This window comes from Bidens hawaiensis, unplaced genomic scaffold (assembly GCF_021521415.1).
Source record: "Bidens hawaiensis isolate Kalapana, Puna unplaced genomic scaffold, B.hawaiensis_p1.1 tig00013425_1, whole genome shotgun sequence".
Lineage (NCBI taxonomy): Eukaryota > Viridiplantae > Streptophyta > Magnoliopsida > Asterales > Asteraceae > Bidens > Bidens hawaiensis.
The window spans coordinates 482,195-498,366 of NW_027492137.1; the positions used below are offsets into that span (position 1 = coordinate 482,195).

General features: G+C 38.8%; 2 protein-coding genes across 2 annotated transcripts; both read right to left on the reverse strand.

Moving 5' to 3' along the window:
- Positions 1–543: 543 nt before the first annotated feature.
- On the reverse strand, positions 544–3,924 carry LOC143544022 (uncharacterized). Its single transcript, XM_077036204.1, has 2 exons — positions 2,850–3,924; positions 544–1,694 (listed from the first exon to the last, which is right to left on the reverse strand). Exons 1-2 carry the CDS (start codon positions 3,876–3,878, stop codon positions 1,317–1,319), a joined length of 1,407 nt encoding a protein of 468 aa, XP_076892319.1. The 5' UTR covers positions 3,879–3,924; the 3' UTR covers positions 544–1,316.
- Positions 3,901–6,986, reverse strand: LOC143544011 (methyl-CpG-binding domain-containing protein 8-like). Its single transcript, XM_077036194.1, has 4 exons — positions 6,067–6,986; positions 4,465–4,606; positions 3,985–4,391; positions 3,901–3,913 (listed from the first exon to the last, which is right to left on the reverse strand). Exons 1-4 carry the CDS (start codon positions 6,984–6,986, stop codon positions 3,901–3,903), a joined length of 1,482 nt encoding a protein of 493 aa, XP_076892309.1.
- Positions 6,987–16,172: the final 9,186 nt, after the last annotated feature.

Below are 16,172 nucleotides of genomic sequence, written 5' to 3' on the forward strand. Positions count from 1 at the left end.
TGAGTCAATGATAGCATAGCAAAGTGTCATTTGACATGGTTAGAATGATATCATTGCCGTACAAAAATAGATGCGCCAACAGGTTCCCCTTTTTGTAACCAAATTGTGAGGTGTCGGAAACTACATTTTTGAATCCACACATCTTAACCACTGGATTAAAGTTTTCTTCACAGTCAATCTCAACCAATTGATTTATACCATTAATGACTAGGCGAGCTTTCTAACTTTCTAAGACAACATTAAAGTTAAACTTGTGACGAAAAAGCCAGATGCAACGTATGACATGAGTAGCCAGTGGCCTTGACACCAAGTCCCATGTCACATTATTCATAAAAGCGTTATACTCATCAATCATGACTGTTTTCCAGTTTGGATCGAATAGTGTTGTCATGTGTGACTTAGGAGTAGGTGTGATGGAGGTAGTGTGTAGGTTGAAAGGGACTTTTAGTTTAGATATGCCTACTTTAGATCGAGTAGTTAGGATGGGTAGATTGGGGTCGTTCAACATGATTTCAGTAAACGGTGAATCATCCTTTCGAATTTGCCATTTTGTTACAAGGTTTGGGAACCAGAGACACGGTGTAAGCCTTCGGATTTAGCAAAGCTTTATGTAAATATAGCTTTAATCATAATCTTAAGTTTCTTTTGAAAAACAGTTAAAAGCATTAACAAGAACCATACCAATGGTTGTGAAATCCCATTATACAGGTTTGATGTTAGAAATAAAAATACGAAAAAGTTAAAAAGTCCATCATGAGCTAGGGGAGATAAAACTGATTAATAGACAAAACCACACTGAAATAACCAAACCGACTTCAGTCAAACCTTATTCCAAAACCAAACTGCAGCAGCTAACTTCGTTTGGATGTCTGCAATTGGATTCATTATGATCATTGTAATATAGAAAACTTATAATAGCCGGCATGAACAAAAAGCACGATTCCTAACTTTTGTCTTTGAGAAAGAGAAACACAATGGGCAAGGAAGAAACCGTTCAACATCAATTTACATAAATATCTAAAACTGTTTTAGCAGAAGAAAAACTAAGTCAGAATCTGCTTATAAGAAGCATAATTACCAGAAGTCACAATGATCCATAAAAAGCAGCCTATTTTTGAAGCGTAATTACCTACCACATATCTCGAACTTTTGTTAACCTGTAAAGTTTACATAAAACAAAATCATATCAAAATGAATCGAGAATGTAACACATAATAATTAAAAAAAATCAAAAGATTTCTATTGGTTACCTTATCATGTTTTCGGGAATATAATGATGGCCAACTAAAATCAAAGATAGGTGGTGCCACATCATCCTACAACAAGTTGGCATGGCCAGACATCCCTGCACTGCAAGATGGGCACAAAGGTGCAATTCCATTTTGTGCACTAAAATGAGCAGGGTGGAGATGAAACTCATTTCTACACAAGGCACAGACAGCTGTCATCTGATTTCTACCAGTTGGATTTGGCATCATAGTGTTCTTTCCAAGCCAAAAGTTGTTAAACTGTTGATCCATTCCTGAATTGTATGAAAAGACCCTTGAGTCCCCTTGAAGCTGATGCGGATTATGTTGAGAGCTACCTGGTGTTAAGAAACTGAACTCTACAGGCCCGGGCCTACTAGATCTCAGCCCGGTTACACCATAACCTTCATTGTACCTTTCATCAAGTCTAAATTGTCCGCCTCCAGCCTGCCAATAAAACAATAATCAATCATTTTGTTTTAAATTTTTTTTAAAACGCATATTAATAGAAAAATACATGAATGACCATGTGGTATTTTTGGATTTCACTTGTGGTCCTCGAGTATGAGTAGACCACCGGTTCAAACTTATGTATAAATGTAATACAAATGGAGGTTGACTTATTATTTTTTTTTGTTGAATGCATGGCAAATGACTAAACTACCCTTGTGACTTTTCCACTAACAACTAAAATAATAAGAATAAATTATTGCACCTTATTATGATATAAGTTAACCTGCATCCATCTCAGGGACTATTCATGTTATGCTTATACATAAGTTTGGACCAAGGTGTGTACTTTCTCATACTTAAGGATCAGAAGTGAAATAAAAACATACCATAGAGACCATTCGTATAATTTTATTCTTTTTAATACACAAATCATCATAATTTATTTTATTCACAGAATTAGATTATTGTTTAGCACACTAATTATTTATTATTGAAAAATTTACACCATTGGTCCCTGTGGTATGTTCATATCTCACTTTTGGTCCTCAAATATGGGAAAGTACACCACTGGTCCAAGCTTATGCATAAACGTAACACAAATGGTCCTTGACGTCGATGGTGTTTAACTTTTTTCTGTTATGTAGTGTGAACTGACCCTTACTATTAAAAATATTAAAAATAGAAAATTTATTAACAGACAGTGTTTTTGAGTCAACCTAACCTGACATGTTTTGACTCCCATCAATAAAATACTTAATACTGACCAGTAACCTAACTCGCCGACCCGACAATATTGCCACCTCTAATTCTCTGGGTACAGTCTAAAAAGAGACGCCTTCCTCATAAAGTTATATAGAATACTACATTGTGCACTTGCTTTACCCTATCAATTAGAGGCGGCAAATGAATGGGTCGTGGTTAGCGGGTCGAATAGTTAAGTTCTTAAATTAAGCCAAAATGGGCAGGGTCATGTCAATGATCCAACACTTTTGTTTTATCTTCTTAGCCTTTTATAAAATATTAATGCAGTAAATATGATTACATATATCATCTGCCATCCAAATTAAAACAATCTACACTTTTTAATAAAAACGATTCATGAATTTAGTTAACGGGACAAAACTGTCGCATGTACAGAGTATATATTACCTTTCCTGGCATTATATTGAAGGAGTGATAAGAGCTGGGAGACGGGATGTGTGCATGTGATGGGATGGTCAAACCACTTTGTAGTTGACTTCCGTCACCCGTTCTCCACATCCCATTAGGCACAACTTCTTCATGACTCTGCCCAGGATTGCTTCCAAAAGCAGTATTAAACTTACTTCCAGAACTTTTAAACTTAAATTCATCTGATTTGATCCCATCCCATGAAGTCTGAAAACTACTAGTTTTAACATTTCCAGAAAGATTAAACAATCCACCCACCGAACCACTTCCTGATTTTAAATCCTCAACCATACTACTATTAACCATACTCAAATTAGTATGAACATTAACATTAGAGTTCCCAAAAGCAAGACTTAGCTCGTTACTGTTAAGATCTCTGTCTTCATCAAATTTCAGACCATCTAACGGAGTAGAATACATCTTATTCTCAAAGATATCATCCGAGAAATGATTAAGTAATCCTCTTTCAGAGCTTTCTTCTTTGCGTTCTTCCATTGTGTCATCATACAGACAATCTTGGAACCTGAATTCTTGTTCATTTTCAGATGGGACAAGTGAACAAAATTCAAGATTGGTTTTTGTGTTGAAGTCCAAAACATTCCCCTCCGTACGTTTTGGTTCGTTGTTTCTGAAGATGTTGAAGTCGTCTAGTTTGACTTCTTCTGGCTTATTTGAATCTATTTGCATCACGTCTAATTCGAGATTATTATTTAATTCATTTTCTTCATAACTGTCAAATGCATCTGTCCCAACATCAAATAGTTCAGCAAGTCTGGAACTTGTTAACCCAGCATTATTGTTATTATATGTGCCATCAGACTCTTGTTCTTGGAATGATGATAGAGTTTCAGCATTGACAGCTTTGACTGAGTCAATACCTTTGACCACAGTTGCACCATCTTTATCCAAACCAAAGCGATCAAGAAAGATCCCAGATGATGACTCAGCATCAACTTTCTTCGTTTCAGATATCAACTCATTGCTTGTATTATTAATATCCATATCCATGTTTGCATCAAAACCCCTTTCTTCACAGATGCTTGCTTTTTCAACAATGGTGTCCATAATAATGTTTCTATCTATATCAGTATGTTCATCTTGTTTACTATTAGACAGAACATTAAGGTCTTGAACAAGCTCATCAGTGTTGGATTCTTTACACTCATTTATTTTGTCACCAGCATGTGGATCATCAGTTTCAACTAAAGCAGTGTCTCCAGGCAAAACTAAATCAGAATTATCCAATTCTGCAGGTAATGAGTCGGTTTTCTCTGTTTCATTTTTCACGTGGGGCCCATTATGGTCACTTTTAACATTGGTTTCTACCTGTGCATCCATTGCATCCAAACTGACTTGTACCTCACAGTTTGCAGGCACAGTTTGTGGGTGTGACCCAATACGGTCATTTTTCACTTGAACCTCACAGTTTACAGATACAGATGGCATTCGTGGTGATGGTGGTGGTGGATTGTCAACAGGGTCATCTCTTTTGATGTCTTCTTGTTGAACAAGATTCGCAGTCTGTAAAATCAACAAAACAATCTATGTAATTGAAAAGAAAAGAAAACCGAATGTGTGCTAAACACAAACTTACACACACAGAAGCTTCTTTCAAAGTCGAGTCATTAGAACCGTTTGCGTGTAGAACGTTTTGTTTATCCAAGTTTTCTTCTCCAATAACAGAGATTAAGTACGTTGATATTTCCTTGAACGACTCGAACTGCCGACCACTAGGACTGGTTAAAATAAAGGTAATGTACATTGAGTAAGAATCATGAAGTTATTAAATTCATAAAGTTGATATCAAATATTGTGGATGGATTAAACTTTGAGCTCATATAACACTTGGTGGCCAAAAATAATTTACAAAGATGTATTTGCTGGTAGATATATATACACACACACACACATATTTATCCTTCCACAAAAGATGTTCCCTTTAAAGTACTCAACTTCAAATTTTACAACTTTATTCAAATCTGCAACAATATCTGAAATTAGAATGCACCCTATTGAAATAATTTGGAGAAGAACAATGAAACTTATGTAGTGTAGTATTAACTTCATTCAAACTAGAGAAAAGCACATACCTAAAAATTTGATCCTAGTTGGATATGCATAATGCATGTGTATACCACTATACCCTGTGAGTAAAATTAGTAAAACGAATGTCTATGGGCCAAATAGAGATATAAATTGGAAGCTTAACTAATAAAATCAACCCAAACTTCCATCTTTATCTTCTTTTACCATCTTCATAATTTTCTTTTGCCCTCACTTTCTAGAAGCATCTTCTTGTTTGCTAGATTCAATTCACTTTTTTTCATTATATTTTCTCACACCATATATTTTGTTCGTAAAAAAGATCAGCCTCTTTTTGATAGGTAACTACAAGAATCCTGATTCAATATGTAATTTCTAACCATGGGTACACCAATAACATTACTTGTGTTTCTTAGGATTACTTTAGTTAGTTTAATTTGGATTGCACCCTAATTTTCAGATGGTTTAGCATTCGTTTATCATGCATCGAGGTCAATTTTAGCACAGAGGTGGGTTTGGGAGGTGTAATTGTGTAACTATGTTCACATATGCATGCTTCATATAAAGATCTAGAGTGTTAACAGGGTTGACAAGAAAGTATGGAAATGAAATGCATTGATTCTTAAAATGGCAACAAAATGTATTGATATGATTATGATCAGTCAAACTGTCTTGTAGAAAAAAATGGCATCATTGTGCCAAAGGGTAACCTAATATTGGAAGAACCAAATGAGGTTCTAAGATAAGTATATTTACATTTAAGATCTTTACGAAGAAAAACTATATGTCTACAATCTAAAATTTGCACACAGTACCAAGCTGCTCTCTGCTTTTAGTAAAATACTGAAAACACCTGAACACCACAACCTTTACTTGTATCATTCTACTATGTCTCACTCAATCCATATCCTAACTAAACAAATCAGAACAATAAGCCAAACATCAATATCATATCTAACCCTCATGCAGTCTACCAGTAACAAACCTCCCTGTTCTTATATAATGTCAACCTATGACCCTATCATATGCAAATGAAACACACGCATGTCGCCATTTTGGTACCTAATGAAAATTTCTGTACTAACAACATAAACATCCAAAACACAAGCATAGTTCAGCATTCATTACACAAAAGAAAGGACAAAAAGCAAACCTCAGGTACCGACGACAAAACAACCAAACACGGCCTTCTTTCTTCTTAATACAAAGACTCATCTTCCATCCTTTCGGCAACACATCCCCAAACTCCGCAGCAGCCACAACCCTCCGCTTCCTCCTCCTGCTCCCCCAATGCCCATTCAACCCTCTCAAAAACCCTAACAACTCATCCTCCGTCGTCATCCCAACCGTGCGCCTCCTAATCTCCTCCCCGTAAGGATCCTCCAATCCACCTAACCTGACCAAATCCACCACCACACCATTCTCACTCACAATCTCCCTATCCTTCTCATCATCAAACACAACCTCCTTCTTAACTGGATTAATAAAAGTATCATTATTATTGATATTATTATCCCGAATCCGCTTTCCAGTCGGTGGCCGAATAAACACGACATTCTCATGCTTCCTCGGCCTCCCTCGCTTCCGCTTTAACCCTAGGGTTTCATGATTCAAAAACTCAGCCGCAACGGGAATGGTAATATTATTATTATTATTATTATCATTATCATCATCAATCAGATCAATATCCTGGAAGTTAGGATCCGATTTGCATAACTGCTTCAACATACGAATAATAACCGTGTTTTCGGCCTGTTCGGGGTCGTTAATATTATTATTATTATTATTATTCGCGGGGTGTGTAACGGGTGCACGGAGGTGAGGTGTACGGCGGTGGAGAGTGGTGGTTTTGGTGACGTCATCGGAGGCGAGACGGAGGCGAGAGTAGGTCTGTTTGCGGCTGCCGGCGGACTCGTTGAAAACGGCGCGGTTGATTTTGGGGATAACGAGGTCGTGGTTGAGGTCGTAGGCATCGGAGGATAAGGAGAGTGTGTAGAGTTCTGATTGGGATAAGAGGCTGAGATCGACCACTGGGACTGACGGTGGCCGGTCGGTGGCGACGGTGGTGGTCATATCGGAAGATGTTATTGTTATAGCGTTTGATTGTGGCGTGGTGGAACTGGGGTTTTATTTATACCCGGTGGAATTTATGGGTTGGGTCGGGTCGGTTCGGAATGGGTTATGGTCGGAGTTTTTAAAAGTGATTCAGTTAACGAGGGTTATTATGAGAACCTTAGAGGTGCATAAAACCGGTTTTAAACTTAAAATTAAAACCTGGTTTGGATTAAAAATTGGTTCGGTTTTGTTAATAAAATTCGAAACAAGTTTATGATCCGTTTCGGTTCAGGTTGAAGCCGGTTTCTTGACAATTTACGATCGCTTTTGGTTCGGGTTTTGACCGGTTTTTGCCTGGTTTCTGTTCGATTAACCTGTTTGGAACCGGTTTTGGGGGAGAAAATAAAAAACCGGTTCCAAATATACAGTTTCAATCGGTTCCAAAAGGTTTCTACATAATCGGTTTTAAATCGGTTCGACTTTCTGGTCGGGTCGTTTAAGCGGTTTATTTGCCCACCTCTAATTATTATTATCACTCCCGAATAAAGGTGTTAACCTTAACCGTTTAATTGAATAAAAGAAACTGGTTGGTAAACTGATTTAGCTTTTTTGAAAGAGGACCTAGCTAACCAAAACTTGTTATTTTTGTCAGGTTAATAATCAGGTAATTGGTAATGATGTGTATGTGCCATGTACGGTATATATATGTGTGTGTTTGTATGGCATGTGGTGTAATGTGCTCCAAATTATGCATGTTTTGTTACATAAAGTAACCCATACATGACCATTTTATTGCATTGTCACTTGATTAGGCACTAAATATGTTTCTTTTGTGAAAAAGGAGCAAAATTTGGACGAAAACGAAGACATACATTAAGTATAACCACGTAGGGTCGTGCACACCCATTAGCTCAACCATGCCACTCCAACACACAGACCACACCAGTCGGAACGAGTGTGAGATATAAGCACAAATGGTCAAAACGATTCGAGTTCACGACCATGCTAAACAAGAAGCATGGTTTGGCCTAACACGATTTCAAAGAATGCAATCGTGCCTTTTCAATTACATGGTTGGGTCGACACAATTTAAGGATGTAACGAACATGCCTCTAAATCTGTATGGTTGGGCTAACAAGATTTTAAAAGTCACGGTTATGCTACAGAAAGTGCACACCCGTGCAAAATACAAACCAACGGATCGTACAATAATTAACCTACCTATAAATAGAGGGGAGTGTTTTGCATTCAAGGCATTCATCTATACACTCCACATCCCACTTTCAGAGAGAAACAGTCGGCTATAATCGTTCGAGGTTCTAAATTTTTTAGTAAGATGAACTTTGATGTATTTGTACTTTGATTAATGCTATCATGTTACGTTTTATTGTTTAGATCAGATTGGCATGGAGAAAATTTCATGTAACCTGATTTTATATCTTGGACACATTGGTTCTCCCTTAAACAAGTGGTAACTTTGAATTAAATCCACATGTAGAAAATTTCATGTAATCAACCAGTAAAATTAAGTCGGAACACTCGATCGAACATCATCAATATTTATCCGAACTCGGCGGTTAGGGTTATTGTTTGGAGCGGATGGTCCGGCTTGATCAAAGTTAAGATTTAAGTTTCGGTTAAGGTTTCGGTTTTGGTTTTGATTTCGGGTTCTGGAGGCACGAGATGAGTTGTTTTGGTCATTCTGGTTACTGAAGTTTGGTGGGTCGGGTATGTTGTCTGGGTGAAACATGCTGGTTTGTGGAAGTGGATGTTGGTTTTGATTATTGTTCTGGTTCTGATTTGATTCTGGTTCTGGTCTTCCATTTGTGAGTTTCTGTTTTGTACACGGTTCTGCCGAGCTACTCTCTCGATTTCGGGCTCATAAACTAACGGAAACTGTCGGCCCGAATGGCGGGTGCGCATAAACCTGTAATCTGCACAACTAACACAACCCGCGTAAAATGAAAAAAATACAAATAAACTAAAGTAAAATTAAATTTAAACTAAAAACTGAAAATTAAATTAAACACGAAAAACAAAAAGCGCACTAACTGCCCGGAAACGGCGCCATTTTGATGACCGTCGTTTGAGTCAATCAAAAACCTAATTATTCTAAATAGTTAGAGCAAGTAGGGTATCATATCACAAGGAGTATGTGGTCAATGTAATCGTGTAACAAATATATAATAATATGAAGTAGCAGATTTTAGTGCTGATCACACAAGCAATTAGTTTTAATTTAGAATTAAGCAACGAACAAGTGAACAAGTTTCAACCAATTAATAAAAGCAAATCACACCTGGGACTTCAAGTAAGTAACTTACAGTAATCTCATGCAACCTAACAGATTAATCATTAACAGTTAACTACAGACTGATCAACTAGACAAAACCTTAGACATCAATAATCGCTTTACACACGGCACTGGTTATCAAACAGTCCCTGCCAGTGTGACTCAGTTAAGGGCAATCATATGTTTTATCGTATTCAACCTAATCAAGCAGTCCTATGATCAATTATTATAGCAACTGGTAACTAATCATTCAGATCAACGTAAACCTAAACTGATTGAACACACAGAAATACTAAACATCAATAATCATAGATTAACCATAAACAATTATACATAAACGTTCTTAGTTACATGAGAAAACTGAAAATAATACAAACTTTACATCCCGAGTATGATTCGGAGAAGTTAGCCGAGCATCGACATCATGTAATCTTCAATTATGATGATATGGAACATGTATGTGATCTCAGTATGAATCGGAATAGTGGAATCGCCCTCTTGTAGCTCTGTAAACTGCCAGCCAGAAGTCCTTTCTGAAACCCTAACTTTATCCTTTTATAGGGTTTTAAAATAGCTGACTTCCGTAGTTTTAATTTGGTCCAGCATATGAAACTCTAGCTTCAGCAAATGGTACTTTGGCTCAGCAAACGGTACTCTAACTTTAGAGTATGATACTCTATTTCAGCATACCATACTTTAAAACTTCCTGATGTGTGCTCCCTCTTATGCTCAGCATATGATACTCTGTTTTCAGCAAAAGATGTGCCAGTATCACTCAGCTCTCAGTATCACTCATAAGTACATATTAATCCATCAAGCTGCTTTGGCACAAATGCAAATCAAGAGGTCTTTAAAAAGGGTTGTAACGTGGCCAGGTGTAAGGGTATGGAAGGGAAATTTTTAAGTAACTCAAACGATCCGACCCGGCTTATTACAAAACATCTAAATAAACGAAACTACTATACAACTAACTGACTTATTATATACATCCAACCAAGCAAACTGACAACATACTGATTTCACAATTATTTTTTTTACTATTTTTTTTACATAAACGAACTTCAACGAACTACAGAATACATAACTGAATATAAACAGACATCTTTTTGTCTTTTTTTTCTCAAATTTTTTTTACTAAGCATAATAACGTGATGCTTAACAATAGGATAAATACAAATACAAAACAAAAGAAAATACTATTACAGTTACAAATAAACCTAGTAAGCCGGATCGTCTCGTAACATAATGTCGGGGTTAAACAAACGAAAAATAAGTCCAAGAAATGTTTTCTAAGGGACCCAACCCCCCTCCCCTCACATAAACCATCCTCATATGTATAATGTATGAGGCCCCAACCCCCCAATACCCACACTCACGCTCATCCAGACGAAGCTTAACCTAGTTGCCTCTATCACTTTTGCATTTTGCCAACTGTGATCCCGTAATCCATGAACATCAGTGAAAGCACTCAAATGACATGTGTGTACTATATATTATATGTGTATTATATATATTTGGGTCAACTCACACACGTACTGGAGGAATAGGGTTGTCGATATAAACATGTGTACCTGTCCCCATGACTCGTTATCCCCGCCTAAACGACCCCATTTTCAACTTCTCGTTATAAAAATATTTGTGAGTAAAACTAATGAGACGCTGAAAAACCAACCATAACCAGAAACCTATGACTTGGCATTAATGGCAATAATTAACAGTTAACAACTTTGGTTTCTGAACACTCTTCGAGGTACTATCGGGCTAAAAATTTTCAAATTTCCCCCATCCCCACGCTTGAGGTTTACATTGTCCTAAATGTAAGAACACTTAACCTTATCCTCAAAGTTAAAAATGATAAAATAATTAATGAACATTTGAGGGACGAGGTTGAAATTGATTTTTTTTAGGAGTGGACAACAAAGTTAAAAAAATTAAAATAAAATAAAATGAATTAACTAGTAAATTTACCAAATACAAAAATACAACCGGATGGTTTGTTCCCCGTTCGGTATTACCTGACCCGCGGTTAACTTGTTTCATAAACCGGTGAAGCTACCAGAAAACTCACCGATTCCTTTTCCAACTCATGGATGTCCTCCATCTTAAGGTATGGCTTCAACCTATAGCCATTCACTACTTGTCTCACATGGTCATCAAAGTCTTCAATGTCGTATTGCCCATGATTCTCAACTCGAACAATCAAATACGGGTCTGTCCACTTGCTTTTCAACTTACCCGGGAAGAGCTTCATCCTTATGTTGTATAACCAAACTCTTTGACCAATCTCAAAATTCTTCAACCGGATGTTAGCATCATGAACTTTCTTCATCTTTGCCTTGTAGGCGGACGCGCAATCGTATGCCTCGTCTCTCAACTCCTCGATCTCTCACAAAGCCAATTTTCTTGCCTTACCTACATCATCATAATCCATATTAACCTGTTTAGTAGCCCAAGACATTCTTTGTGCAATTTCAACCGGTAAATAGCAATCCTTTCCATACACAAGTCTATAAGGAGTGGTTCCAATTGGCGTTTTATAAGCAGTTCGGTAGGCCCAGAAGGCATCGGTCAACTTAGTTGACCAATCCTTCCGGTCCGCCCGAACGGTTTTCTGTAAAATTTGTTTAATTTGCCTATTAGAAACCTCAACTTGTCCATTCGTTTGTGGATGGTAAGGAGTTGCAATCCTATGATGAACACCATATCGTTTAAGCAATTTCCCGAATTTAAAATTTTTAAAGTGAGATCCCCCATCACTTATGATGGTTCGGGGGACACCAAAACCTCGAGAAAATATTACTTTGAACAAAATTGCAGACGACTATGTGATCATTTGTCCTAGTGGCTATCGCTTCAACCCATTTAGAAACGTAATCGACGGCCACTAGGATATACAAATTACCGTGTGAGTTTGGAAACGGGCCCATGAAGTCGATCCCCCAGACATCAAAAATGTCAACAACTAGGATCGGGTTCAAGGGCATCTCGTCCCGCTTAGAGATACTCCCGAGTTGTTGACACTTTAAACAGTGTGTCGCGGACTCATGAGCATCCTTAAACACTGAAGGCCAAAAGAAACCGCTCGTTAAAACCTTTTGAGCGGTTTTCTGGCCACTAAAATGACCACCACACGCGGACGAATGTGCGTGCTCCAACACTGATCTGACATCCTCCTCGAGTATGCATCGTCTGATCATCTGATCTGCATCAATTTTAAACAAATTCGGATCGTCCCAGATGTACTGTTTAGCTTGGGACATCAACTGTTTCTTCTTTCTCCTTGGCCAGTGCTCTGGTAAATCACCTGCAACTTTAAAATTAACAATATGAGCAAACCAAGGATTTTGTGAAACTGCCAGGATATGCTCATCCGGTAAAGACTCGTTAATGGGCCCATCAGTGTTCCCATTTTCCACCATAATTCGGGACAAGTGATCTGCAACAACATTTTCACTCCCTTTCTTGTCCCGAATCTCTAAATCAAATTCCTGCAACAGCAAAACCCATCTGATAAGTCTCGGTTTTGCATCCTTTTTATCCATGAGGTACCTGACAGCAGAATGGTCAGAATATATAATAACTTTACTACCCCAAATATAAGACCAGAACTTATCTAGAGCATATACTACTACTAGTAACTCCTTCTCGGTTGTGGTATAATTTAATTGAGCATCCGAGAGGGTTTTACTTGCATAGTATATAGCAACGGTTTTCTTGTCAACCCGTTGACCCAAAACATCCCCGACCGCATAATCACTTGCATCACACATTATTTCAAAAGGTAAACTCCAATCGGGTGATTGCAAGATCGGGGCTTCAACTAATTTCAATTTCAAAATGTCAAAGGCCTTAGCACATTCATCATTAAAGTCAAAAGGGGCATCCTTAAGCAATAAATTACATAAGGGTTTGGTAATGTCACTAAAACCCTTAATAAATCGTCTATAAAACCCGGCATGCCCTAGGAATGATCTAATGCCCTTGACATTGGTGGGATGAGGTAAAGTAGAAATGACTTGGACCTTAGCCCGGTTCACCTCGATCCCTCGACTCGAAACAACATGGCCCAACACAATTCCCTCTTGGACCATGAAGTGGCTCTTTTCTCAACTAAGAACCAAGTTCGTTTCGACACATCTTTTCAAAACTCTTTCGAGTTGGTTTAAACATGACTCGAAAGATGTGCCGAAAATCGAAAAATCATCCATGAAAATTTCCAAAGACTCCCCCACCATATCTGAAAAGATACTCATCATGCACCTCTGAAAGGTGGCGGGGGCGTTACATAACCCAAATGGCATTCGCCTAAACGCGAATGTGCCATACGGGCACGTAAACGTAGTCTTTTCCTGATCCTCAGGATTAATAGCTATATGGTTGTAACCGGAATACCCGTCTAAAAAGCAATAAAATTTTTGACCATATAGCTTTTCGACAATTTAATCGATAAACGGAAGCGGAAAGTGATCTTTTGATGTTGCCGCGTTCAGTTTACGATAATCAATACAAATGCGCCACCCGGTTACCGGCCGGGTGGCGACCTCGTTACCTGAGTCGTCCTTGACGACTTGGATGCCCGCCTTTTTTGGTACTATCTGTGTCGGGCTCACCCACGTGCTGTCTGATATGGCAAAGATAATGCCAACATCTAACCATTTCAGCACCTCCTTCTTCACCACTTCCCTCATGTTCTGGTTCAACCTCCGCTGAGAATCGTGCGCGGGTTTGACAGCCGGATCTGTTAAAATTTTGTGCATCACAATTGTGGGACTGATTCCCTTCAAATCTGCTATCATCCACCCGATTACTTCTTTATTCGCAACCAGCACCTCCATCAAAGCATTTTCCTGTTCAACAGATAAATTAGAAGCTATAATAACATGCAATGTATTATTCTTACCAAGAAAAGCATATTTTAAATGTTTTGGGAGCTCTTTCAGCTCGACTTTCGGTGCTTCTAGCATTGATGGCTTCAACCCGGTATCAATCTTCTCGGGAAGCGGTTCCACCTGAACTGACCATGGTGGACGGTCTCCTCGCACAGCTGCGATCTCCATCTCTCTTTCCTCATCTTCCAGCAACTTGTCTGTTTCCACCTGTAACCTGTCAAACAAAAAACACGTCTCCGCTGTGCCATCCGAACTAACGACAGAGTCGTATAGCGGAATGCACTCGTCAATGACATCGGCCATAAAGCATACGTCATCGACCGGAGAGTTATCTTCACGTGTGAAAACATTAATTCTCAGCTTACGGTTACCGAATGCCATGTCAACAGTACCATTTCTACAATTAATGTTGGCATTTGCGGTAGCCAAAAATGGTCTACCAAGGATAACCGTAGGCTGTTTAGTCCTCTCACCCGAAACAGAATCGAGGACTAAAAAGTCAACTGGAAAGTAAAAGTCTTCCACCTTGATGATAACGTCAGTCAATATTCCTTGGGGCAGTTTTGGTGTCTGGTCAGCCAAGACAACCGTGGTGGCAGCCGCACGAAGCGGGCCAAAATCGTACTGGTCGTATAAACTGCCCGGGAGAATACTGATGCTAGCTCCAAGATCTAGAAGCACCCGGGTCATTTTAAAATCACCCACTTGAATGGGTATAATGGGCGTTCCCGGATCTTGTAGCTTGGGTGGAAGAGCACCCGAAAGAATTGCACTCACATTATCGGTAAAATCAATCTGTTTAGGAATCTTATGACTCCTTTTCTGTGTGCGCAATTCTTTTAAATACTTAGCATAGGCGGGAATTTGTTTTATGGCATCTAAAAGAGGAATGTTAATTTTTACTTGTTTAAACGTTTCCCACATTTCTTCTTGTTGTGGGCCTTGTTTTGATGCCATCTTCGCCTTTGATGGCGCCAACAAAGCATCGGGATATGGAACGGTTTTCACCTTTTCCTTATCCTTAGAGTTGTTGGTGTCATCCTTAGGAACCGATTTGTTATTTTTAGTTTCACTTTTGTTAGGTTTATTTAATTCAATCGGTTCCGGCTCATCATCACTGACTATATTTTCATCAATCTCTTCCACCACCCCATCAACCAAAGGTGGTGGACCCCCAACCTTATTATCATACTTCTTACCATTATGTAAAATACTTACCTGATTGACGTGCTTTTTCGAACTAGAACTGTGATGATTCGGGTTGACTGTGGTGTCGCTCGGCAGCTGGCCCGCATTCTTTTGTAATTTCGCCATGTCTGAAGCGAGCTGACCAATTTGCTTCATCATTGCCTCCGATGATTTATCCCGTAACTCGAATTGCTGCTTCGTCTCGGCCTTTTGATCAGTCATGGATTTCAATAACGCATCCAACTTCGAGTGTACTGATTCATCTGAATTACCCGAGGACCGTTTCTACTGATCCTGATTACCCGAAAAATTTTCCCCCCGGTTACCGTCTCTGTTATATCCCCGATTCTGATTACTCAAGCCCTGCTGATAACCGCTCTGGCGGTAATTACCCTGTGATCTGTTCTGATTCGATCCCTGAAAGTTCGGGTTCAACTGAGAAGACGCGTTCCCGTAACGAAAATTCGGGTGGTTCCTCAGGCCCGGGTGATATGTGTTCGAATTGAACCCTTGGCCTTTGGAATCCCCGTAAGCATAACTGACTTCTTCAGTATCATCCTCCTCGTCATCATAAAACTCGGGGCAATTTTCTGCTTTGTGCCTGAGTTCACCATAATCTTCACAAACCGGGAATTTTACTCCAACTTTCCCGACTTCTTTCTTCTTTCCCTTTCTGTACCCAGCCAGTTCACGTTCTAACTCAGCAATTCTTTCAGACTCACTCGTGAATGACTTAACTGATCTGGATGAATTACCACGTCTTCGTCTTTCCGCTGCTGCTTCTGCCTTGGAATCTTCACACATGAACTCAAAAAATTCCCAATCATCTTCCTC

Coding starts and splice junctions, on each gene's coding strand:
- LOC143544022 (XM_077036204.1), bottom strand. CDS start 3,878: ATGGATATGGATATTAATAATACAAGCAATGAGTTGATATCTGAAACG. Junction 1,695..2,849: donor TCAATATAATGCCAGGAAAG/GTAATATATACT, acceptor TTTTATTGGCAG/GCTGGAGGCGGACAATTTAG.
- LOC143544011 (XM_077036194.1), bottom strand. CDS start 6,986: ATGACCACCACCGTCGCCACCGACCGGCCACCGTCAGTCCCAGTGGTC. Junction 4,607..6,066: donor TTTTGTCGTCGGTACCTGAG/GTTTGCTTTTTG, acceptor TATTTTAACCAG/TCCTAGTGGTCGGCAGTTCG. Junction 4,392..4,464: donor TGAAAGAAGCTTCTGTGTGT/GTAAGTTTGTGT, acceptor TTGATTTTACAG/ACTGCGAATCTTGTTCAACA.